Raw genomic sequence first — 25,654 nt, 5'->3', positions numbered from 1 at the left:
TGGTTTTGGTCACAGCCACTCAACAAACCACTTGCCAACCAATAGTGGAGATGCAACACATTGGGGGAAATGGGACCTACACAATCACCTGAAATCAGGGAATCCTTGAAATATAAGCTGATTAGAACAGCTGAAAAGCAAGAGTCAAGAAATGGAAAAATAGAACCAAATAATCAAGGAACTAAGAAATAAAATGAAGCAGATTCTGCTAAAATGCGGCACTAAAGTAAAGCTATTTTATGGATAAAGTTTTGGGGAATATTTAAATAAGTATCATAGAAGAGTAAATAAGGGCTTGTTAATTGAAAAATAGATTTTTTTTAAAAATTAAATGAGGATCTCATTTATCAAAGAAAGTCAATTTCCCCACACTTCACAAATAACCCCTTACTACTCAGTCATTGAAAAATAATAAGTCAGTCTTCTGAGTGTTATTATGATTACTTTAACATAACTAAAAGAAAGCAGGGTCTCACATATGCTTACAAATTTTTTTGAAACTTAAACCCAAAGAGTTAAGAAGCAAAAATATGATTTAGTGGCAAACTTTATAAATCCAAATTTAAAATGTAATTCCTAGTAAGGAACAGTGAAATGAAAGTCAGTAGAGACGAATAAATAAATTTGCTTTGACATAAATGTTCACAATTCTCCCTCCACACCCCATACTCAATAATAGACTTTACCTCTAGGCTGCACTGTCAAATGTACAGCCACGCTCTGAGATCCTATGATATTAACAGCTTGGCATTCATACTGTCCCTGGTCATGAAGGGCAACTCCTGAAATCCTCAAAGTTCCAGATGAAAGAACTAGATGTCTTCTATCTACTGAGAGTTGACTCCCTGAAATACAATAAGAGTAAGTTGTTTCCTTGGCACTGTAAGGCTATACAGAGAAGCATTATGGTGTAATAGAGAACTAGCCAAGAAAAGAGGAAAGACTAGGCTTAAAACCTACATTGAACGCATACCGGTAGGAGGGTGCTGGAGCCAGCTCAAACCTGCTCTAGAGAGATATCTGTAAAATTTTCAGTGTGAACATTTATACCTTAGAAACTGGAAAACACTGCAAATCAGAGCTCAGCTTATTGCTTATTGACTAGACTTAAGAAAGTTATGGAGATAATGCTAATAAGGCAGAAAAAACCTAAAAGCATGTCATGCTTCAAAGATTTGATTGTTAAACATTCACCAGCATACCCCAATATACTGGCTATGTAATTTTTAATAAACTGTTTAATCTTTCAGTGCCCTAGACACCCTAAGGGGCCTTAGTCTCTAAGACTGTGATTTGAAAGAGCAAGTGCTAATCTATTTTGGTAGAAGGAATTCTTCACTAGGAAATACCAAAACCAATGAAATCATAGATCTGCTTTTGTTTTTGTTTTTAAAGAACACAGTGATATAATAAGTGATTTGAAATAGATAGGAAATCATGAATTTGGCAACCTTGGTCAGCACTTTTTTGATTACTAGTTTGAGAAAGCAACCCTAAATGAGCTTATTCAATAACATGAGCTGAGCACAAAGATTATTAACCTTTTATTCTAAAGGCCCCAAATTCACTTATCATCAGTCCCCAACCCCTGAATATTAACTTTGGTCTGCATGAAACCATATGGAATTTCCTTCAGTGGGAATATCAAATAAAGTCAAGAGCTCATTAAATCTGATGTGTCCCCTGGCTCTAGACTAGTACCATTCTTCCCGTTTACATCAGGACAGAATGAGAGAGATCCAGAAAAGAGCTAAGTACCCATGTACTAAAGAGATTGGGCATCCCATGAAGAGATTGAAATTCAAAAGAGGAAGGCATCTTGGGCCCAACACTCATCTACCTATCTGTCTAGGCTACAAATATCATTTTATGGGCAATCAAAATTAATAAAATTATCAAATAACATAATTAGCTAACAAAATATGGAAGGAACAAATGTACATATAAGCACAGTGCAAGTATAAAAATGTGTAATACGTCATTATCAGTATTAAAAACAGCGCAAGAAAGTTTAGACTTAAATAGATTAAAAGCTTTTTCCCTTTTTATATACAAGTCTCTCCCCAACTCTGCCCAACCACCACCATGACTTTCCCAAAATGCCTCTTGCTTGATGTCACTTGGCAACTTAATTTAACTTAACCCAGATGGCCCAATGTAAAGGAACTAGGTGGGGAGAGAGATCACTATAAATACAGAATTGGACAATCCAGCATTTCCTCAATGAAGCCAGGTTTTCTCAGCATTTGAGGTAATGATATACAGTACACACATCCTAGCAATGGAAGCATTGCATATATCAGACTTTTAGGAGTCCACAGAGAATAAGTCATGTCCCAGGGTCAGAAAGTCAGCTTTGGGAAGGCCCAGCTCATCTGGGCTCAGCCCAATAAGTCCCTAGACTGACGGGAAAAAAATTGGGCAGTTTATCCTAGAAACCTATATGAATGGCAGGATATTGTACTTTTGCATAGTTTTATCAGTGTTCCTGGGAGAAAAGAAAAAAAGAGAAATACAATATTAGAAATCTCACCTCCTTTAGTCCAGGCAATAACTGGCTGTGGATAGCCCTGTGCTTCACAGTGGAAATCAACTGTGTGGCCCTCAATAACCACTCTGTCTTGAGGCGTAACAGTGAAATGAGGCACAGCTGCAGGAAGAAAATAAATTATTGGAAAAATTAAGTCAAAGGGAAAAGAATAATTTCAAAGTATTATAGTACAGATGTAAATGACTATAATGTAAAAACAAAAGGTATATCAAGCACACTTCCTTCTATATTCTGTACATTATTTTTTAACTATGAGTTGTCTGATGATTTCCTTGGGTCTATTTAGATCACTCTCCTTTTCTTGGGAGTGTATGAGGGATAGCATGGTACAATGGAAAGTGCTAGATTCTTGTGTCAGAACACCTGGTACCAAATCTTGACTCTATCTCACCTTTTCTCACCTTTTCTGAGTTTCATTTTTGTCTTTTTTTTCTTTAATACCAAATAAATTGCCAGGCACATAGCAGACATTTAAAAATTTCTTATTCAAATGAATTGTATTACTGAGTAATTGCAAACTGTTTTATGTGGCAATCAAGGCTGTCCTCAGCCTGTTGGGACTACCTTGCTTTTCTAATTTTATCTCTTATAATTCCCCCTCTGGTCAAAATAAACCATTCTATATACCTTACCCCTTTTCCTACCAATAAAGTAGAATTCACAATCTCTAGAGGCAGCCCAGTTCTAGTTCTATATGGCTCTAATTATTAGGAAATGTTATTCTTATAGATGTGCCTCACTTCTTCATAGATACTGGTAATCAAACTTTTATCCAATATATTTATTTCAAATGTGTTTTACTCCAATCAGTTTCTATATTGTTGATTTTTACATATGTTTCTTCCTTAATGATGAGAATAAAGTATAGAATATTAGTTATTCATGTTGCTTCTTTCCCCTCCTAGGGAGATGAAATCATCATCAAAGCAATTCAAGAAGTTATTATCTGCTCAGCTTTTATCAAAGAAGGATCCAACAGATGAAGCCTGTCATCAGTACTATATCATGCATCTGTGTCAGGCTTATCATCTGCTTCTCAAGCTTCTCACCCATTTCCACCTTTCGACTGTACTGAATATAATAAATTCTCACCACAATATCACTTACTCTTCTTTATCTACTGATCCATTTATTCCATTATTTCCTAGCTCCATGTAGGCTTCATACATAGTTTGATTCTGTCACCTCTTTTATCTGAGTTGCATACTCTACATATTCTAATTACGACTCTTGTCCCATCAAGTCTCAAATTGAAATCCCTGCATTGAAGTCTTTAGATTACTTTCTTTCCTAGTTGAATTCAACCTACATGTAGTGAGCACCTACTCTGTACAATGCATCATGCTAGGTGGTCAGGACAAAAAGACACAAAATTGTCCCTTGCCTTCAAGGAAGTGACATCCTACCGGATACAAATTAGTAAAGTTGAAGTATGCACAAGATAATTTCAAGAACCAAAGAGCAGTAACACCTGGGAGAAGACAGAGACTAGGAAAGGCCTCATGTAGGAGGTCGCACTGGAGCCATACTTTGAAGGAAGCTAGGGCTTCTGTAAGGTGGAGCTGAAGAAGGAATACATCAAAATATGAGAGACTATATCTTGCAAAAACAAGAAGGTGGACAATATGCAAAGATCAGCTAACAAGCTAGTTTAAACTAGGACAGTGGAGGAAGGGGGAAAATATGAAATAAAGTCCAGAAAGGTAGTTGAAAACCAGATTATGGAGAGAATTCAAAGCAACCTTGAAGATCTGTATCTTTTCCCAGAGGTAATAGGAAAGACATTGAAAATTTTCAAGTGGAAAGGGTGAGAGAGATGTATTTTAAGAATACCTATTTGGCAATTTGTGGAGGATGGATTGCTATGGAAAAGAAGGAAAGCAAGGAGAACAATTAAAAGGCTGTTGCAATAGTCAAAGCTAGAAGTGATTAGAGCCTGAACTAAGAGAGCAGATGTGAGTAAAAAGAAGACAACTATGATAGATGTTGGGGAAGCAGAATTGACAAGATATGGCCATTGATGGAATAAGTAGGGGAGTAAGGGAGATAGAAGAGTCAAGGATAATTGCGATGTTAGGATGGATAGTTTTGTTGGGGAATCTGAGTTCCATTTTGGATAATGTTGAATATTATTGCCTTATTATATTACACATTTAATATTGCCCTCCACATATTCGTGCATTTGATCTAAAAAAATGAGAACTGTTGTTTCTCTGATTCTGGATGCTGTGGGGTATTTTTTGTTTCTTCTATTCATACTTTATTGATACTTGTCATATCTGACAATGTCAGCATGTGGGCAATTTCTTCCCTAATGTATAGCAGGATAGTTTTTGTGGTGTTTTTTATGTGATAACAGGGCATAAAAACAGACTAAACTATAGGAATGCCCAAGTTCATTCTCTTTTAATGATTAGCACTGATTAAGCCTTTATAAGAATACTATAATCATTTGGGGAACATGAAAACTGAAGAGAATTGGAGAGGATCCAGAACAGAAGAAAAAACTGAATTAAAGTTAGGGAAAAGATAAGAAAGAAAGACAAAAGGAAACATGTACACTTTAAAAAATGAAGGACAAAAAAATAGCTTGCAAGTTACTAAATGAGAAGGAATACTGCATCAGTGATGGTAATAACTGTTCTTATGAATGAATAAAACAAAGAATAGGCTTAAATTACAGAATAAGGAATTTGGGTTGTACATTCAAGAACTTGAGGAGAGAGGGGAAAAGAATAGTACAAATGCAGACTTTATTAAATACCTGTTATACATAAGATACCATGGTTAGCACTAGGTGAGACAGAGAGGAGAACATACCTTCATTCTCAAAGAGTTACCAATGTAGTATGTAATAGGATACCAACACAGATAGGGTTAATCCATAATATTACCTAAGTGCTACAACACATTATACATTTCCTTCTCTGAGGATACTTAAGAGAAGTATCAGAGTTTAAGAATACTTCGAAGGATCAAGATACATCAATTGACACGGTATATTTTTAACAATCTATAAGCCAAAGAAAATAGAGATAGTAGAATAAAAAATTTTATTTCCAATTAAAATTATAATAACTGCTTGAAATTATTTGTATTTAAAGTACATTTCAATAAATACGGAAAATTTTTCATAAATTTCAAGATTTTTTAAAATTGTCAATTGGTATGCTAGTAGTCCTTCTAGTGTTAAAAAAAACTTGAAATGGAAGCTATTTTTATCTGATAGTGTTTATGGCAGCTAGGTCTCACAATGGATAGAGTGCTAGGCCTGAAGTCAGAAAGACTGTGCATGAGTTTAAATCTAGCCTCAGATGCTTAGTAGCAGTGTGTCCCTGGGCAAGTCACTTAAAACCTATTTGCCTCAATTTCCTCAACTGTAAAATGAGCTGGAGAAGGAAATGGCAAGGCACTCTAGTAGCCTCCCAAGAAAACCCCAAATGGGGTCAGCAAGAGTGAGACACAAGGGGCAGCTAGGCAGCACAGTGAGTAGAACACTGGCCCTGGAGTCAGGAGGACCTGAGTTCAAATCCGGTCTTAGACACTTGACACACTTACTAGTTATGTGACCTTGGGCAAGTCATTTAACCCCAATTGCCCTGCCCTCCCCCTGCAAAAAAACAAAACCAAAAACAAAGAGTGAGACACAAGTGAACAACAACAATCCTAACTAGAAAAAGATCGAGTTCTCACTACTTTATGTGATACGATGAAGATAACGCTAGCTCTGTAGCCAAAGAACCTGGACTGAAATGTTGCCTCAGATGCTTACTATCTGTATGCCCTCAGGCAAATTACTGAACCTTCCTGGGACTCAGTTATGAAGAGCTGAGCTAGATGGTCTCTGAGGTCCCTTCCAGCTCTAGAGCTATTCCCCTGTGATGTTTCTGAACTTCATACATTGACCAGAATTACCAAACTGCAAGTACTGTGCAATCCTTTTTAAGGGTTATTAACTGCAGCTGTGCTTATGTGATGTACCAGACATACTAAGGAACTATTCTAATTATTCGATTGAACTAATGAACCATAAATGGTTCAGAAGCAGGGAACACTCTGACTGTACTAAAGAGCTTCACAGTTAGAGCAGTTCTAACTGAAGCCCTGTAGTACAATCAATCAATCAATAAACATTTATTAAATGCTTACCACGTTGAAGGCACTGTGCTAAACCCTGGGGATGCAAAGAGGCAAAAGACAGGCCCTGCCCTCAAGGAGACCTGGATTTGATTTAACCCTGGACCTGTCAGTGAGACCTACAAGCCACTTAACTTTGGTAGACCTCAATTTTCTTACCTAAATATAAAGAGGACAGAGAATGGATTATATCAGATAACTATTAAGATCTATTCCGGGTATAAAATCCCATTTGCAAACAAACATTTCCTCTTTTATTTTTGAAGACACTTACCTTGCACAATGATGTGAGCTGTTGCATGGATGCTATCTATACTGTTGGTTGCAAAACATATATATTCCCCACTATCTTCCTGTATTACTTTTTCTATGTAAAGACCACCAGAAGGAGTAATGTTGACACGTGGATCAGTTGGCAAGGGTGTCCTATCGCCTTTTGTCCAGGTAATTCGAGGTTGTGGGTGGCCAGTGGCACTGCATTCCAAAGTGACACTTTCTCCAACCAACACCTCTGTGTTCTGTGGCTGGATGACAAAACTGGGTCTGGCTATTCCAAGAATAAGAAAGAAAGAGGGAAAGAAAAAAATTAAAGCCTTGAAACCATTTCCACCAACATAATACCCTGCTTTGTCTAAACATCTGAATAGAAAGAAATATTCACTTTGGTGCCAATTCCATCTATCTTTGCAATGGATAATACTCAAAGGGTGTCAAACACAAAACAAAAATACCTTTGAAACAAAAGACTTTTTTCAAAGTATCGTCCTAGCTTTGAGGAAAACGATTCATTAACTAAGGTCAGATGTGATTTATGAGGTGTGAGCTACAAATATTGATACTCTTTTACAGGACTGATCTTTCAAGGTTTTAAACATTTTACTATTTTTCTAATTTCCCTGGGGTAGCAGGGAGAATATCAGGTTTTCAGAAAGAAAAACAAATTTAGCAATCCATTTTAAACTCTTCAATTCTTTGCAAATGCTTTCCTAGCTTACATAGACATACAACTTTAAAGGAGCCTAATTCTGCCTCAGACACTCCCTAGTTGTGTGACCCTGAGCAAGTCACTTATCTTTGCCTTAATCTAATGGAGAAGGAATGGCAAACCACTCCAGTATCTTTGGCTCTGCCAAAAAAAAAATTCTGGGTCAGGAAGAGTCGGACACTACTAAAACAGCTGAACAACAACAACACAACTGGGATTTTCATACTATCCTGTGTTGTATTTTTTCTATTTTGCATTATTCACACCAATTTATCAGGTTTAGTATCTCTGCAGTATCCCATCATGTGGAATCATATTCCATAGTCTGCTTAGTCAGTTCCCTAGTCTTTGGCATTTGGTGTGGCAGTGGCATAATATACTGAACTTGAGTCTGCAAGACCTGAGTTTGAATCTTGTCTCAGACACATACTAGCCTTATGGCACTGGACAAGTCATTTAACCTGCCTCAGCCTCATTTTCTTCACTGTTAAATGGGGATAATAATAGCCCAACTTCACATGGTTGTTGGGCAGATCAAATGAGATACATGTGTGCTTACACACACACACACACACACACATATGTATATATCTCTTTAAAGAGCATATTAAAGTGATACGTAAATATTAGGTATTACTAGTGTTGTGATTAGTATAGTTTCCAATTTTATATTTGCATAAACAATAACACTAAAGAATCTCTTTATATAAATTACTTTCTTTCACAATACATTGCTTGTGTTTTAGTCCTCCAGATGGTTAAAATGTAGAAATAGTGTGACTCTTCTTCTTCTTCCTATGCTATCTATGCCAAGCCATGGCAGTTGCCCCTAAACAATAGTCACTTTTACTAAAGTAATAAAGTACTAAATTACTAAACAAATAGTTACTTTTAAGACTATTTAAATCATCTTGCCCATAAAGTGACTAGTAAACTTAGGATTTTTGTGCTAAGGAAAGCATATTAGCAGGTAACGAGTTGAATATATGAAGAGTTTTGCTTTGGCAGCATAATATTCAAATGGCTCAACTTTCAACTGAAATGCCATAGATTATTATCATCATTGCCACTAGACTCTTTATAGGTAAAAATGACAAAACTAGCTCACCATCAAGAAAGCATGCTAGGTACCTTGATCTAGTTCCCTTCTCTCCCCTGCCCACCCAAGTAATGATGGAAGGCCTAAGGACTCACCCAATAATTTAGATCACTCTGTGATTGGTGTTAGTCCTCCACATTCATTCTTGTGACCAAGGTCCAATATTACACAGTTGATTGCCCAAGGCAGAATTGAACCATGTAATACAGCAGTTCAAATTAGCCCACGGGTTTTGAATTTCCCAGCTTGGTCTACTCAGCATTACGCTGCTAACAAAGTAAGCTTACTAATACGGGCTAAAATAATCCTAGAGGCTCGAAAGAGAGAGGTCCTGGTTAAAAAAGAAAATTCCTTAGCTGTTATCAGCTTACCTGGAGAACCAAAGTATCTGAGAGTGACTTCCTGAGTTTTCACTTCTCCTGCTACATTTTTTGCCATACACTGGTAAATTCCTTGGTCTGTCTCCTGAGTGTTCTGAATCATCAGAGTTCCATCATCTAACAAGTTTAAACGGGAATCTGTTTTCATACTCAGCTCGTTACTGTAAAGATAGAAATCTAGTGGTCTAAACGTGTTTTTAAGCACACAAGCAGAGGAGATGCTTCTAATCACAAAGAAAGACACTCAGGAATACACTGGAAATGGGATTCTGAACTGCACAAATCCCAAGGTGCAGCCACATCTTGATGCCCTCACCATCTCTCAGGGAAGGCTACCTCTTCTTGAGTCTTATGTAACAGGCAGTCCCTAAGAAGGAGCTATATATTTATTTCTGTAATTTTTTTACTAGAATGTAAGCTCCTTGCAGGCAAAGACTGCTTCATTTCTGTCTTGGTACTATGCCTTGTTGTAAGTACATAATAAATATTTGATGAACAGAATTGAAATATAGGCTTAAAGATTTTAAAGTGGACAGAGACCTAAAAACAATAATAAATGCAAGCAGGGGATGAAAGACTTTAAAGAGGCAGAATCTTTTCTGGGATATGATTGACTCAAAGTTTAAATCAAAAATATATTTACAAATAGAATGAAGAACAATCATTTTGAAACAAAAAAATTTACCCGTGCTTAACTCCTCCCCACTATCACACTTTAATGACAGACAACAAATTGCTACTATCCCCAACTAACCTAACCACCTCTTCTGCCTACACACGTGTTATTCCCAGGGCACTTAACAGCTTTATCCTTCACATGACTTGGAAGATTACTTTAGACAATTATAATCTCTAACTGGAATCCTGCCACATTCAACTGTCTTTACACATTCCAACTTCACTTGGTCATGCAGCCAAGTTAGCCAGTCAGGGACAGAGGAGCTATCACATATTGCAACATGGCCTTGCTACCTCACAGTTTATCTTCCTTTCTGATGTGAATTTGCTTTAGATTCTCATTGGTTAGTATACAGAGACAGAAATCATTAGGGATTTTAATAAGATTATGATCTGCAGCAAGAGATAAAAGTTTGAACACTTCAAAAAAAAGCCAACATACTCAAGCATACAGATAGAAATGAGAAGAAAAAAACTACTACCTTTGCGAGATCACCAAGACAGACCTTTTAAAAAAACGGAGGCAAAAAGTATTTTTTGGCTTATAAAATGAATGCAATCTTCAATATCTAAAGCATTACTTTCTTTTAAGTGAAGGACAAACATAGGAATATTTTGCTAGAAGGGAAAATTGGATGAACACTTTTTTAAAGTCTTAACTTTACATTAGAAAATTATGATTAAAAAGCCCAGCAGGGAAAAAAGTTTCTCCAATGTATTTAACATAAAAATTTTTCACATCAGGGGTTAAATGACCATCCTTAACACCTATGTTCTCTGGCTATCGTTTTCCTGCCTCCAAACCTTCTCTAAAGCTAGTTAACTATAAATAAACTATCTTCTCTCCATCAATCTGCCAAAGTGTGTGTCCCTTAATCAGTGACTCTTGAAATTTCCTAATCTCTAGGAAGCTTTATTGGCAGTTAGCTCTAGTTAAGAGCAATGGCAGCTACACCAGGTTCCATGCATGGGAATCCTGATATCCCTTCACTCTCCATTAGTAAGATGCATTTATCCAACACATGCTTGTGATATAATCACTTAATATAATGTAATTATATTGTAATTATTTCACTGCTTTATTTGGTTTTCTTTATGGCATCTGTATGTCCATATATACCACTGTTATCTGAGATTAAAAGTCCCTTGAAGGATTATGCCTATTTGAATAAATCTCCTTGTGTAGTTAGTAGCCACAAAAAAAAAATGACAACAGCAGGTTCTGTATGAAGATGTCAGTGTGAGTGTAGGGGGACTCAAAAATGGGAATTCAAAAGGTGGTGTTTCCCAATTTAGGATTAAAGGAAATCTTTTCAAGAATCATGTTTAGAGCTTAACTATATTTAGTTCAGGGAAAGATGCATGCAAAAACCACTACAGTCCCTCCTGGTTGCTTAAATTTCTCCCTAGAGGATAACCTGAAACCTGAAACAAGATATGTACAAAGAAGTCACTCCTCATCCAGCTAAGCTTACTGGGGGTAATTACCATAGTTTACTACTGTCTGGAGCCATTGCCCCTAAACCATTTAGACTCAAAGACCATAAAGGGCGAATAGAAGCACCCCCCCCAAAAAAAAGGAGAAATTGAGATGAGGGTGGGAGGGAGAAGGAATTTAATCTGGACAAAAGTAAAAGGAATAACTAGCTCTTCTTGCCATTTGGCCTAGACAGCTTTGTATATCTAGTTAAAGGCAGTCAATTAACAAGAATTTACTACAAGTTTACTGTGTGTATGGGGCACTGTGCTAAATATTGTGTATACAATGAAAAACAAAAAAAGATAGAGCCCTCTAGGTACTCACATTCTACTGAAGCAGAATATGTTCCACTATTTGAAAAAAAGTAATAAAGAGAAAATGTCTGTACTCTAACTTAGATCAACGTATAGCTGTTAATCTGACTGAAAATTTTTTTAAAGCTCCCATGAATCTCTGCTTGTAGTTTCAAAGCCCAAGAGAAAAGCAGGAAAGACAGAAATGAGATGGGGAAAACACAGCTCCTGTTTTTCTTCTCTCAATGAAAAAAGGAGGGTAGGTTTCAAAAATTCAGTAGATATGGTAGATGGTGATTATTTCACATGCAAAAATATTAAGTATCTACTGTACTCGGTCGAGTAATTTTTCTTCTTCCAACTTACTTGTTTCGAAGCCAAATTATTTCTGGTTTGGGATTGCCTTCGGCCCTGCAAGTGAAATAGACTGTATTCCCAGAGGTCACATCTACATCCTGAGGCTCTGATGTAATCCTTGGCCTTTCTGTATCAAGAAATGAAAAGGAAATATCACTTGTTGTAAAATTGTCAAGTAAAACTAAATGAGGATATTTTATTTTTATAATTTTTTTAAAGAATGCGACAAATGCACCATGGTAAATATTTTAGGAAACTACAAACAGTTCCCTGCACAGAAGGCTAGTTTGTACCTTGAACATTAAAAATGAATTGAAAACTGCTTAGTAAGGTTTGTCCCTAAGAAATTTTATAGATTCATATAGCCAAGGAGGTTTGTAAAGGGAATGTCAAATAGCTATTACAACCCTATGGTAAACCCCATACTTCAAGGATGATTTTTCAAGCAGCAAACCTCAAAAGGCATGACCGAAAAAGCTCAAAACAAAACAAATGTAAAGGGGGAACCAGTATAAGACCACAGCTATACTCTCCTAGAGAGACATTCTCTATTAACCGGCCAACAGGGATAAACCCAGTTTATGTCTTTTCTTTCATATTCATGCAGCCCTTTATGTCATGTGAAGGTTTGCTAACAACAATTTTGTCCAATATGTAGATTTGAGCATTATTATCTCCATCTCACAGGTGAACACCCAGTAAATCATGAAAGATACTACTTCTGTTTTATTTTGTTCACATCATACTTCATAACTTTTGTATCAGATCCACCCATTTGTATTCCTCTAGGCAAAAAGAGTCAGGGTATCTTATGAATGGGAATGGGAAATAGCACAAACTCTCCCCAACAATTCAAACTCATGAACAGCTCTAGGCCTAGTTATACTGATGGATTCAGAAGCTCTGAATTCAAATCCCCATTTTGCTATTCACTACCTATGTGACCTCGGACAAGTCATTTCCCTTTAGTTTCCTCACCTACAAAAGAAGAGCTTAAGAACAGATGTTCCATTAATTAGAGATGTTCCATCTCTAAATTCCATCTCTGGTTTTACACAGATATTCTTAAGCAAGTAAGAATAAAAGTTACATATAACAAAACAAAGTACATGTGGCTTATCTGGATGAGTACGGCACAAGCCAAATTCAAATGCTAAAAAAATTAACTATAAATTACTTTAATGAAATCACAAATTAATGAAATTGAAAACACAGGTTGGTGGCCACAGACTCCTGATTTATTTCCATTCAACTCACAACTATAGTCTCAATCCATCATGCTCCTACGTCTACTCTCTTTGACATATTCCTCTTCAAACCAGGTTATGTAGGCCTCTTTAGGAACTGTTTTATAAAGGTCTGTTTTCTTGCCTCTCTAACTTATTCTTTTGTTGTTTCTCCCAGGGTGATCTCTAAGGAGATCACTTACATATACATACATGTAGATATACACATATATGTGTATATATGTATAAACTCACTTACACCTACATGCATCTGTGTATAGACACAAACATATATTTATGTGTATGCCAGAGACTACAAGAACAGATACTAAAAGAAATCAAAATGAACAAAACAGAAATTAGGCATTAGCTATATTAAAATGTATAGCATCAGGGGTAGGATAAATTTAATAGGTTCTGACTGTATGTTCTTATAAGATCACTGAATTTAAATCTAAGAAGAAACTTAGACGTGGTCTAATCCAACCACCTCATTATACAAGGGATGAAAATGAGGCCCAGAGAAGTGATGGATTCAGAAGGTGTCAGTTAAATCCCCATTATGTGGCTCACTACGTGACCTTGGGCAAGCGATTTCCCTTCTCTAGGCTCATCTATCAGATAAGAGGTTGAGAACAGATGTCCCCTTAAAGTCCCTTCATCTTTAAAGCCTATGATCATAAGATGTACCAACTTATGCCTATTTAATTATGCTACTGTCTCTGGATATATCACCAAATCCTTTCTGCATTTGCTATTGGTCACTTTTTATTAGTTCTGGAAAGCTCATTTCTCCTTCTAAAATCCTGGTCCCTACATAAAGAAGATATAAGGCAAGATAAGGAAATGGTTACAGTAATGTCCACTGTGATGGACAGTGTGAGATACCGGGGAAGGTGTTTTCAATAAAAATCAATTATGCTTCAGAAAATGAAGAGAAAAACCAAAAGTTTTATTATTTAAAAATGACACTGAGGAAATAGAAAATAGCAATTCCTTAGTAGCTTTCTAAAATTTATTTTAAAAAAAATTTTAGGCCAAGTAGTAACTAGCTGTTGCATAGAGACCTGTGCGTATGTAAGATAGGATAGTTTCACATGCCTCTTTGGAAAAACCAACATACAATCAGAAATCCAATTTGGGAACCTGAGTGCTCATTGCAGTGCTAGAACTTTAGACAAACTGAAGTGGAATTGTGCCAAGGAAAAACTCACCACAATTCAGTTCTTCTGGTGTTATAGTGGCCACAGATCTCCCTTGGATCCTCCTGGGATATTCACAGGTGGCAGCTGCCTGGGCATTTCCAGACTCTGCATACGTCTTTAGCAGGTCTGCCAACCATAGGATTTCACAGTCACAATGGAGGGCATTTGAATCCAATCGCCTTTGAACAAAGAAGAAATAGCCAGTAATAAATTAGAAATAAATAAATATGGCTATGATTGACAGATAAGGGTGTTAGGGTCCAAAACACAAATATAATCCAATCAAAAATATTGCTTACTACCTACTGTGCACACAGCCCTATGCTAGATGGACATGCATGATATATACTGTATAAGAATGGTCCCTCCTGAAAAGGCTTACAATCTAATTGAAGGTGTACAGAGAACCACAGAATCCATGAACAGTATAATTAGAACATCCCTTTGAAGTCATCTAACCCGAACACCTGAACTGAATGAAGCACAAATCCCATTAGTATCATCCCTGAAAAGTGATCATCCTATGTGACCACTTCAACAACTCTATTGGTGAGGAAACTCACTACTTAATTAAGAATCCCATCCCATATTTGGACAACTCTAATTGTAAGAATATTCTTCCTTATGTTGGACTGAAATTTACTTCATTGAAGCTTCTACTTATTAACCTTATTAAGTCCTGTAAGGGGTAAAATCAGGTAGCTACCATATTCCCATCAGTCTTCTTCAGGATAAATTCTGAACCAATACTCATGGTGGTTTTGGGTGACTCTTAGAATCAATAAATATCCAGGAATCTTAGAGGCAATCAACATCCAAGCCCCTCATTTTACATATGAGGAAACTGAGGTCTTAAGAGGTTAAGTGACTTGCTCAAGGCCACACAGGCAGTACCCATCAGAGGTGGTATTTGAACACATATCATGTGAATCCAGAGCTGGAGTTCATTCTAAAATACCACGCTGTTCTCCCTTTACCATCCCTAACCATTCTCTTCTGGATGCACTCCAACATGTTCATATGCCTCCTTAAGTATAGTATACAGAATTAGAAGAAAATAGATTCTAGACTACATAATCACAAGTCTAGAGGTAGAAGAGAACTGAATGCACTCTCCTACTAGAAGAACAAAAGAATCTTGAGAGAGAGAGGTAACATGTGTCAGGTAGCTTAAACCACAACTACTACACAACTCACACCTGCCCTCAGACTAGGTGTAGACAGCCCAAGACTCAGAGTTCTAGAAACTTCCATCCCAAGGCAAATGGTCCTGCCTCAAGCCTTGCCTATATAGAAATCATTGAAAGGAACAACCTTATAGAGAAGGGTTTCATCACCAACTAACCAATTGTCACCCATTGGCAGATAAACTCAATATGCTAGGAGAGCAACATCCTCCAGATAATCAACTCTGCTACATACCAACTCTCATGGCCAGTGTCCAGAAGAATGACCATAATAAAGAGGCAATCTGTTAAGTGCCTCTACAAATACCTGACCCTGGGCTCTCCTCAGCAAACTGGAAAAAACAAAGTTTTTGCTACCAAATTCCTTTGCACTGCTCAAATGGTTCAACATTAGAAACAGGCATGGGTTTATTACTGTAAATGACATAAAAGAAGCTACATTACCATAGGCCTTCTACTACACCCTAAGAACCATTAAACTTTGCCACCTGTCTTGCAACTGAAACTTTCTATATGTGCTAAATCCCCATAATAAATTATGAGCACCTCAAGCACAGAGACTATCTTGCCTTTTTATTTCTAGCACTTAACACATTGCTTTGCATATAGCACTCAATAAATGTTTTGTCATTCATTTATTCATTCATCCACTCACAGTCTGGAAGCAGGCTGTCGCCTCCCTCTATCTGGATAGTACATTTCTTTTAAATTAGACCACAGTTGTCCAAAATGCAGCCCAAGGGCCACATGGGGCCTGCAGTACGATTTACACGGCCCGCCTACAAGCATAGAAATTTACATAAATGCTTTAATAAACGAAGCTGAGCTACTGCAGAGCTCTCACTAAAATGGAAAATCAAAATATATTGTCTGTTGTTTCAATAAAAACCCAAGGTTGGACAACCCTGAATTAGACTAAGATTCCACTGGCTTTTTGAGCAGCCACATCATATTCATTACATGTTGAAATATTATCTAAGCTCTATTTCCCTTAAATTGCATTTGTGCATTTGATTTGCTGAACCTGAGTGCAGGATTTTACATAATTAATTTTCATCTCGTTGCACTTTACCACGGATTCAAGCTGTGCAGGTCTTTCTGCATCCTGATCCTGTCATCCAAAGACAATGTCACCTACCCCTATTAGTTTCCTGATGAGTTTGAATCTGAAAAATTCAGCATGTATCCATGCCTCTTTCAACACTCATCACAATGACAAATAAGACAGGATTGAGACTATAACCAGGAGAACACCGGGAAACACTTCCCTCCAGGCAGACATAAATCAACCCACTTTCCATAAAATCACTCCACTATGAATCTACCTAGAGCATCTTGCCCATATTCTTCCACAAGAACATGAGGACAGTCTTGGTCAAGTCCTTTGCCAAAATACAGACATATATACAGTGGTTTCCCTATACTAGTGTTATGTTGATGGGTGGGAAGATCTTTCCCATCTATTAATAGGCACTATGTGACCTGCTTGAGTCACATGGAAGCCTGAGTCACATGAGCCTCAGTCACATGGAGCCTGTGGTGGAAGGAGCTTGCTGAAGGGGTGGAGCAGGAAGTTGGAGTGAGTTGGAGCTTGGAGAGAGACAAGAGGCAGAGAGAGCAGAGCAGCTACCATGAGTGAGAGAGGGAGGGATTGTGCTTAAGTGAATTTGTTTGTGGGGAGCCCATATGGAGGGAAGGCTTGGGAATGGGGGTGCCCCCTGCATTGATGATGTGTATAGATTTCTTTGTTGGTATGAGGGATTTGATTTTCTGGTGTTTGAATGTCTTGGTTTGAATGTCTTCAATGAAGAAAGTCTGTTATATCTTGCAATTCAAACCTGGGAATACGCCAGCATATTCATAGCAGCTGCTGTGGGTATCTCACTGGAGAGATAACTAGTTATCAAAAAGAAAATGAGGCAAACCTGACACAACTTTTCTTACATGAACCCACAGTGGCTCCTCTTCAATTGGTACTTAGTCTACAATACTCTGAGCTTTTAGTTCCACTTAGATATGTATGTCTTTTCCCTTCAACAAGAAAGTAAATTCCATGGTAACAGGAAATTTGTTCTATATTCCTTCATATCTTGTGTACCATGCCTACCACAACTCATAGAGTAAGCATTCAATAAATGCTTTGTTGACTGACAGACATTAGCAGTATTCAGGAATAATCAAATGATGATTAAGAATGGGGATCATTGTGCTTAATATCTATCAAAAGGAACATATTTGTTCTTTAATAAAGACTTAAAATACTGAAAGATAAATTTCTAATTGAAAAAAAATTGCTAATTGTGAGGATAAACGCTCTTATTCTGGCAGTCTTTGAAGAAAGGGTATATTTAAGTAAGTTTAAACAGTTTAGCTATGCAATCATGCCTAGAGACAAAAAATTGGAACTGGCATAACAATAGAAGTTATTTCTTCTTAGTCTATGAGGAATTAATACACGTTGTGTTAAAAAGCAATTAGGAGAATTTAAATATGAGCTTAAAGATATTCTCCACTAATTTTTATAAAATCTGCCAAGATTTACTCAATAAAAATGCTTGTATTTTCTAACCAACAGTTTTACCCGCAAAAAAAAAAAAACCAAAACATTTACATTGTATCTTTTATAACAGATTTTCTGATTGGTATAAGCCCCTATATATCAATATAGTGTCATAGTCAAGAAACTGAAAATGGAAGTGGAAAACTGATACCATTCATTCCTAGTTCTACTATTCATCAGCCCAGTCATATTAGACAAATCATTCAAACCTTTCTGAGTATCACTCTCCCCATCTGTAAAAAAGATTATGAAGATAACATTTACATACTTTTATGTTGTTATAAGAAAAGACCATTATGCATTATACCACATTATAGAAATAGGAGCTGTGGACTTGCATGTCATAAATGTAGAATTTAACTTTATTGAAACTTAGATTTTAAAAAAAGATAATTTACTTACAATCTCTTCATGGAATTCAAGTGACTAAATGTTCCAGGAACTAAGTGAGCAATTCTATTGTTATGTAAGAATCTGTTGAATGAAAGAATATAATGAATCAGCATAATGTACACATGTTATATGTAAATGGTTAGAAGTTTGTCTTTCAGGAGTTTTAAGTGTCTCTTATTTTCTGCTTCATTTAAAAGAGAGCTTGTTACCATTATTCTAGATCACCACTCATTTGCTGAAACTACTCAATTTGTAGCTACTAATTTGTAGCCCACTTCCAATAATGTTAATTTTTAAAATGATAGTACTATGAGAAAATGTATTTTAACTTTTAAAAATGGACACTGCTTAAACTGAAGACCTAGCAACCCGCATTATAATGAAAAGGATGACATCACTCCAAGATAACTACTTATTGCAACTGTCTTAGGCAGGGGATGTTAACTTTTCTTGTGTAATGTCCATGTCACATTTCTCAGAGTAATGTTTTCAAATGCATAAAATAAAATACATAGGTTTACTAATGTAACCAAAGGATAGTGAAAATAAAAATGCATTTTTTCTCACTCAAGTTCATGGACCTCCTAGTTTCTATCAGATCAGCTCAATAACCCCTAGGCTAGAGTTAAAAAAGAAAGAAAGAAAGAAAGAAAACTTACAGCCTTTCAAGCTTGGGAAGATGGTTGAATGATTCTGGGTCCAAAGTTTCAATCTGATTAAAGTGCAGGTATCTATAAAAGCAAAAATTAAAAATCATCAAAACTGATTTTTGTCAACTTTCTTCAGAACAATTATTTTCCATTGTAAAAGGAATTATAAGTTAACTATAATTTTCATAGGAATTAAAAGGATCTTTCAAATATGAAGATCAAAATGAAAAGTTGAAACTAACTTAGAGATTTGGAGTTTATATGTTTACTTATAAGAGCAAATTTACATGAAACCAATATTATCATATTAATGAAGTATCTGACTAGTTAAAGCTAGTCAATTTTTTTCAGACTGGTGATTTCATCATTAAATGCTGTCATATCTATTATTAACTATATTTTTTTCATTTTTAAAAATAGCATTTAGGGCCATAATCACTTATTTTGATAGGGCTATTTTCACAGATCCTAACATGGTGCCTTGCCCACTGAATGTACTTGCAAAATTTTTGTTTGTTGAATTGAGTGTTTAGTTGAGTTCAGAAAGATCCTTGATTTTTTCATAGGAAGTAATAATGTTATGTTATCTTGGGCTGCCTTAAGAAAACCAGAGCATCCAGAACTAAGAAGTAATAGACCCTCTTTCCTTTGTTTTGTTCCAGCCACACCTAGGGTATTATGTTCACTCCTGGGCATTACATTATAGAAAAGACTGGAAAAATGGAGAGAATCCAGAGTTCTCCCAATAACATCCCATAAGGCTCAGATGAAAAAAGTGGGGTTGCTTGGCATAGAGAAGGCAGGAGATACAAGGGACCTGTTTTCAAGGGCCTAAAAGGATAGCAAGTGAAAGTAGGATTAGACTGCAGCCCTAGAAGGCTACAAACACAAAGACAAATAGAAGTTGAAAAAAAATAGATTTAGGATTAATAGCAATAAATAAATTTTTAACGAGAATATCTGATAGTGCCCCAGGATGTACTACTAGGTTTCCCCCTACTTGAGGTCTTTAAGCAAAGGCTGAATGATGATTTGTTGAGGATGTTACAGAAGGGACTCTTGTGCAGGAGTAGGTCACACTAGATGGCCTCCAAGGTCCCCTCCAACAATCCTTATGGATTTTGTACATATAGAGAATACACTGAAAATGCTTTTTGATGTAGCAAATGAAGAAATTCAAGGACAATACATACACTCTAAATTTGGTTAGAATGTAGCATTGACCAACTACAAATAAAGAAACCCACTGACAGAAGAATGAATAAACAAATTGTAGTATAGAATGTAATGAATTATTATTGTACCATAAAAACAAACATGAAGGATTCAGAGAAGCAGAGGAAGACATATAGGAAGTTATGGAGACTAAAACAAACAGAACACAATCACAATTACTACCACAATGTAAACAGAAAAAAGAAAGAAAAGAAAAAGAATTTTTTGCCATTTTAATGTCCCATCTTGATCCTAGAGAAAAGATAAGAAAATATACCTCTCCCTCCTTGTTTTGTGAAGAAAAGGAACTACGAGTGCAGAGCATTATGTGTAATATAAGGCCTGGTTGATGTGGTTAGTTTTGCTGAATTGCTTTTTTATCCTCTTTTTTAAATTGTTACGAGGGATGGCTTAGCTGGATGGGACAGCTACCAGGGAGGCTAAGAATGGCAGCTCCCTTGAGCTCAGAAGTTCTGAGTTACAATAGGTCACACCAATGAAGTGTTTACATTAAGTTGATGGGCCCTGGGAATAGAGGACCACCAGGGTGCATATGAAGGAAAGAAATGGTTCAGGTAAAAGCTCCCACATCAATGAAAGTAGAATGAGGTCCATGAATGACCCCTGTACTTCCTGAGAAAGATAGGGAAAACTCGCCTTTTAAAATAACAACAGTAATAATAGATGGTTCACTGTGTAGGAGAAGGGAAGGGACATATTTGGGAATGAATTTAAGTAAAAAAATATATCAATAAAATGATAAAATTTCTCAAAGTGTATTCAACTATAGAGAGTAAGATTTTCTCATTTTATTCTTGGAAATGAAAATCAACTACATGGTAATAAAGGGATTTTTCAATAAACAAGAAAAAAATAATGAACTATTTACATAAAATTCCCACATAGTTTTATAATACCTGAGACATCAAATTCTTCTCCATATTGGATTCATATCTTTAGCAAAGTCAGTAAGAATTGATTCCTCGCATTTTCAGGAAAATGCTACTTTAAACAATTGATTTCTATTATAAAATTGGTTTTGCAAAGACAGCAATACATCATAATGGATTAAGAATCCTGATAAAGAATCAGATATTCTCTAGTAGCAAAAGATCCAATGTATTGAACTAGGCCCTTATTATCACAGGCACATACTTTATAGTGGCAATATTATGACTGGTTTATACTTCCATCTGCAGCTGCTGTTCTGCTGTTTTCAACTCCAAGGAACAAGATGTCCTTCCCAGGTTAAGCTTATCACCTCTAATCTCAGCACCATGATGCTAACTAGGACCTTGACTGACTGCCTTACTCAGCATTCTCTCCTCTCTGTTTGGAGGACTGGACGGGAGAGTACCACACTCTTCCCAAACTCTCCCTTCATAGAGGGCAGAAACTGAACTTTAAGGCTCACTCCATTCTGTGTCTGCTGCGCTGCCTGGTTTCAACTACATGGAACAAGATGCCTGCATTACAGGTACCCCCTCATGTCCTGTCCCCCCACCCTTCCCAGCTTTCCTGCTTCCTTTTGCATGTTGCTTCCCTCTATTAGACCGTAAGGTCCTTGAGGGCAGAGACCATCTTTCTTTTTATTAAGGAAATCCCCAGCACTTAGCACAGGGCTTAGCACATAGCAGGTTCTTAATAAATGTTTATTGGATTGGAGTGGAAGGAATAATAACACAGTTAAAATATCTTCCCTCAACCAATCCACCCATTCCACTGGTGATAACTTTGAAGATCTGTCACTCTAACCCTTACTTTTCTCACAAGTTACAAGCCCATATTTCCAGATGCCACCTAAATGTCTCCCACCAGGAAATCCTGCTTATATCTCAACATTCAACATGTTCACAACTGTCTTTCTCCTAAAACATTCTGCTTTTGACTTCACCATGTGTGTCAATGGAATAAATAAAGCCTATTTTGTTATGAATCTTCCTTTATCCTCACCTATGATTTATAGTCAATTGTTTGTTAAGTAGGATTGACTCTATTGCCTTAAGATTTTGAGTTTTGTAGCCTTCTTTGTAATCCTATGATGTACCCTCTCCCCCATCATGGGCTCTCATCAGCCACCTGGCATTGTAACCTGATTCTGTGTCTCTGAATTCCAAATTCACTCACCATATATATGGACATATAAGGAATCCAGTTGAACCTGCTCCCCACATAGGCCAGGGACTGATTTACTCAAAAGATGGAAGAATAGAATTACTATTTTCTTAATGAGGCTAGAAGCCACATGGTACAATGATACAGGCATGGAACTTAGAATCCCTGGATCTGGGTTTGAATTCCCACTCTGACAGCTTAGCCTGTGTGACCTTGGGCAATCATTCAATCTCTGAATCTCAGATTCCTCATCTGTAAAATGACAGGGATTAGACTATATGACCTCTAAGGTCACTCTGGTTCTAAATCTATGTATGATCCTATGATGACTAAAATAAAGGTCTGAGGAAAATGTGGATTAGAGTGTATGTTGTTGTCATTCAGTCATTTTCAGTCATGCCTAACTTTTTTCAACTCCATTTGGGGTTTTCTTGGCAAAGATACTGGAGTAGTTTGCCATTTCCTTCTCCAGGATGAGGAAACTGAGGCAAACAGGGTTAAGTGACTTACCCAGAGTCACACAGCTAGTACGTATCTGAGGCCAGATTTAAACTCAGGAAGATGAGTTTTCCTGACTCCAGGACCAACATTCTATCTACTTTGCCACCTAACTGCCCATTAGAAAGTATAAATTAACTATGATTAGTAGAGAGATGATTTCACTAATATTCAGAATTAGTTACAAAAAGAATGAATTCTCAAAACACAATTTAATAGCCCTTGAATTTAGCCACTTCAAAATTCCAGGCGATTGATCAACAAGCATTTAGTAAGTGCTTTGTGTCAGACACTGTGCTAGACTCTGGAAATATAAAGGCAAAAATAAGAGTCCTTGTCTTCAAGGAGCTTAAAGTTTAGCCAAGAGAGACAACACGTACAAATGAAATATACACAAAAGAGAAACAAAAGCAATCCAGCGGGGAGAGGGAGAAGGCACTAGCATCTGGGGAGATGAGGATAGGACTCATTTAGGAGGGGATACTTTGAATTTTAAAGGAAGTAAAAGATTCTAAGTGACAAGACAAAAAGGGGGTGCACTTCAGACATGAAGGATGGCCAAAGCAGAGGCCAAGAAAGGGGAGACAAAGTTCTTTGTGTAAGGAACAGGGGGAAGGCCAGATTGACTGGACCACTGAGTTCAAGAAGAGAAGTAATTAAACTTTAAACAAAGCAAATAAAGACAACAAATATTCAAAACATCCTGATAGGCTTTTTCCACGCAAAATGGGGGAAAAAAATCTTCACTGGTTAATTAAAAAGTTCTTACAATTTCTAATTACAATTAAAATCTAAGTATATACTTCTATGGCACAATTACTGAAATATCACATTTCAAATAAACTATGTGTGATCATGGGCAATCCATTCAACAACACTTAAATTTTCTTTTGATTTCCCTTAGCCTCTATTCCCTTATCTTGTAAATGGGGATAATTATACCTACAGTCCCCACCCTATACTTATACAACCTCTCCTCCCCACCCATGTGAGGAAGGTACCCTGTAAACCTTAAAGTGATGTCTAAATGACAAAAATTACATCACTATTATTACAATCTATAAGTCTCCCAGAAAAAGTATTGAGAAAATGTACCTCCTTCTCTTCATGGCAAAGGTGAGAGATTATAGGAATAAACCCTGCATATACTGTCAGAAACATAAGTTAGTTGGCTTTGGTCATTTTCTCTTAATTTATAAATCTTTATGAAAAGGAATGGGCCACTGAGTGGAGATAGGGATTAGATGTTTTTAGAAGTAAATATATATTTTTAAAAACATATCAATAACATTCTAAACTATATTTCTCATGTTATCAAATGAGGAAATTTGTTAGAGATCTTTCTCTGATCAGAGTTTCTTAGAATTCATATAAAGGTTTTATAGTCTCAGAATAAATCTGCACTACTACTGTAATCTATGACCTTTTTTTGGAATTGCAAAGTCAAGTTTTGGTGCACAATAAATCATGAACTTGGAGCCAGGAAAGACTTGGGTTCAAATCACATCTCCAACAATTACAGATGGTTCTCAGTTTAAGTAAATTCACTTTATTCAACTTTACATTAAGAAATCTGAAAGAAATCCCACACTCCAAAAAATCACCTATGTTAACTTTCTGTGCAGTACTGTGCTCTCTTTCTCCACTCCCACCCCTGGGCACAGCACTCTGCTGCCTTCCAAAACAAAACAAAACCCTTAAAAAATCCCTACAAGTAAAAGCAGAAGAATGGACAGCCACCCCCACTGCCACCAAATAGGGGTCTCAGCTTGAGACCTCAGGCAAAGATAAAGGAGACCTTTGCCCTGCTCCACCCATCTGCCCTCAGGTCTGATCCCAGGTGTCTGGCCCTACAAGTCTGTCTTCCATCCACCTGTGCTCAAGTACCTCAAGTCTGTCTCTGGCCCCCAAGTATCACCCATCCTCTCCTGTCTGTGTCCATCTCCAGCCCCCAGGTGTCTGCCCCCTGTTTGTTCTTCCTTTCCATTCTGGCTAGGCCCCCACATGGCTTTTAGCATAGGGGTTCTTAGCTTTTTTGTGTCTCATGGACCCCTTTGGCAATTTGGTGAAGCCTATTCACTCCTCATAATAATGTTTTTAAGTACATGAAATAGAATATGTGAGATTACAAAGGAAGCAAATTATATTGAATACAATTATCAAAATATATTTTAAATGTTTTTAGACCTGATTAAGAACCTCTTTTGTAGAATCTTGATTTTGTCTTTGGCACCCCCACTCCTTAATGTGATCACTTTCAGATCTCGCAATTCTGCCTCCAAGTCTCCTCCTCATGTAGGTTTGTAACCTGATATTGATTCCTTTGTAAGATAGTCTGATTGGCTCTTTACCCTGAATTTTATCCATGCTACAATTAAGAATGCCCAAACCAAATGCTACCTCCTTTAGGAAGTCAGAAATGTTCTTTCTTCTTAGACCTCACGTAATCTTTTGGTGAATGTTCTAATGCATTCTTCATGTGTTTCTGTGTAGTAGAAGTACTGTTTGTGTTTGATCCCCCTTACTAAATTGGAAACTACAGAGGGACAGGAAACAGGTTTTAGCAACAGATGTTCAGAGATAAGGGTCTTCAGTTAGTTTCAAATTGGGGCAGCTAGGTGGCACAATGTATAGATCACAGGGCC

The 25,654-nt window shown here is 36.8% G+C and overlaps 1 protein-coding gene across 1 annotated transcript in view; it reads right to left on the bottom strand.

Moving 5' to 3' along the window:
• The window catches only part of PXDN (peroxidasin), a 148,559-nt gene that overhangs the window by 37,270 nt on the left and 85,635 nt on the right, over nt 1-25,654 (bottom strand). The window contains exons 5-12 of the mRNA XM_036752612.1: nt 19,191-19,262; nt 18,541-18,612; nt 14,401-14,570; nt 11,970-12,087; nt 9,144-9,313; nt 6,963-7,235; nt 2,534-2,650; nt 687-845 (exon numbers count right to left, since the gene is read on the bottom strand). Of these exons, the coding sequence (XP_036608507.1) occupies nt 687-845; nt 2,534-2,650; nt 6,963-7,235; nt 9,144-9,313; nt 11,970-12,087; nt 14,401-14,570; nt 18,541-18,612; nt 19,191-19,262 (1,151 nt within the window). The remainder of the gene's footprint in view (nt 1-686; nt 846-2,533; nt 2,651-6,962; nt 7,236-9,143; nt 9,314-11,969; nt 12,088-14,400; nt 14,571-18,540; nt 18,613-19,190; nt 19,263-25,654) is intronic.

The sequence above is a fragment of the Trichosurus vulpecula genome, chromosome 3, assembly GCF_011100635.1.
Source record: "Trichosurus vulpecula isolate mTriVul1 chromosome 3, mTriVul1.pri, whole genome shotgun sequence".
Classification (NCBI taxonomy): Eukaryota; Metazoa; Chordata; class Mammalia; order Diprotodontia; family Phalangeridae; genus Trichosurus; species Trichosurus vulpecula.
The sequence above is the reverse complement of the archived record's forward strand: the minus strand, read 5'-3'. Positions and strand labels throughout refer to the sequence as shown.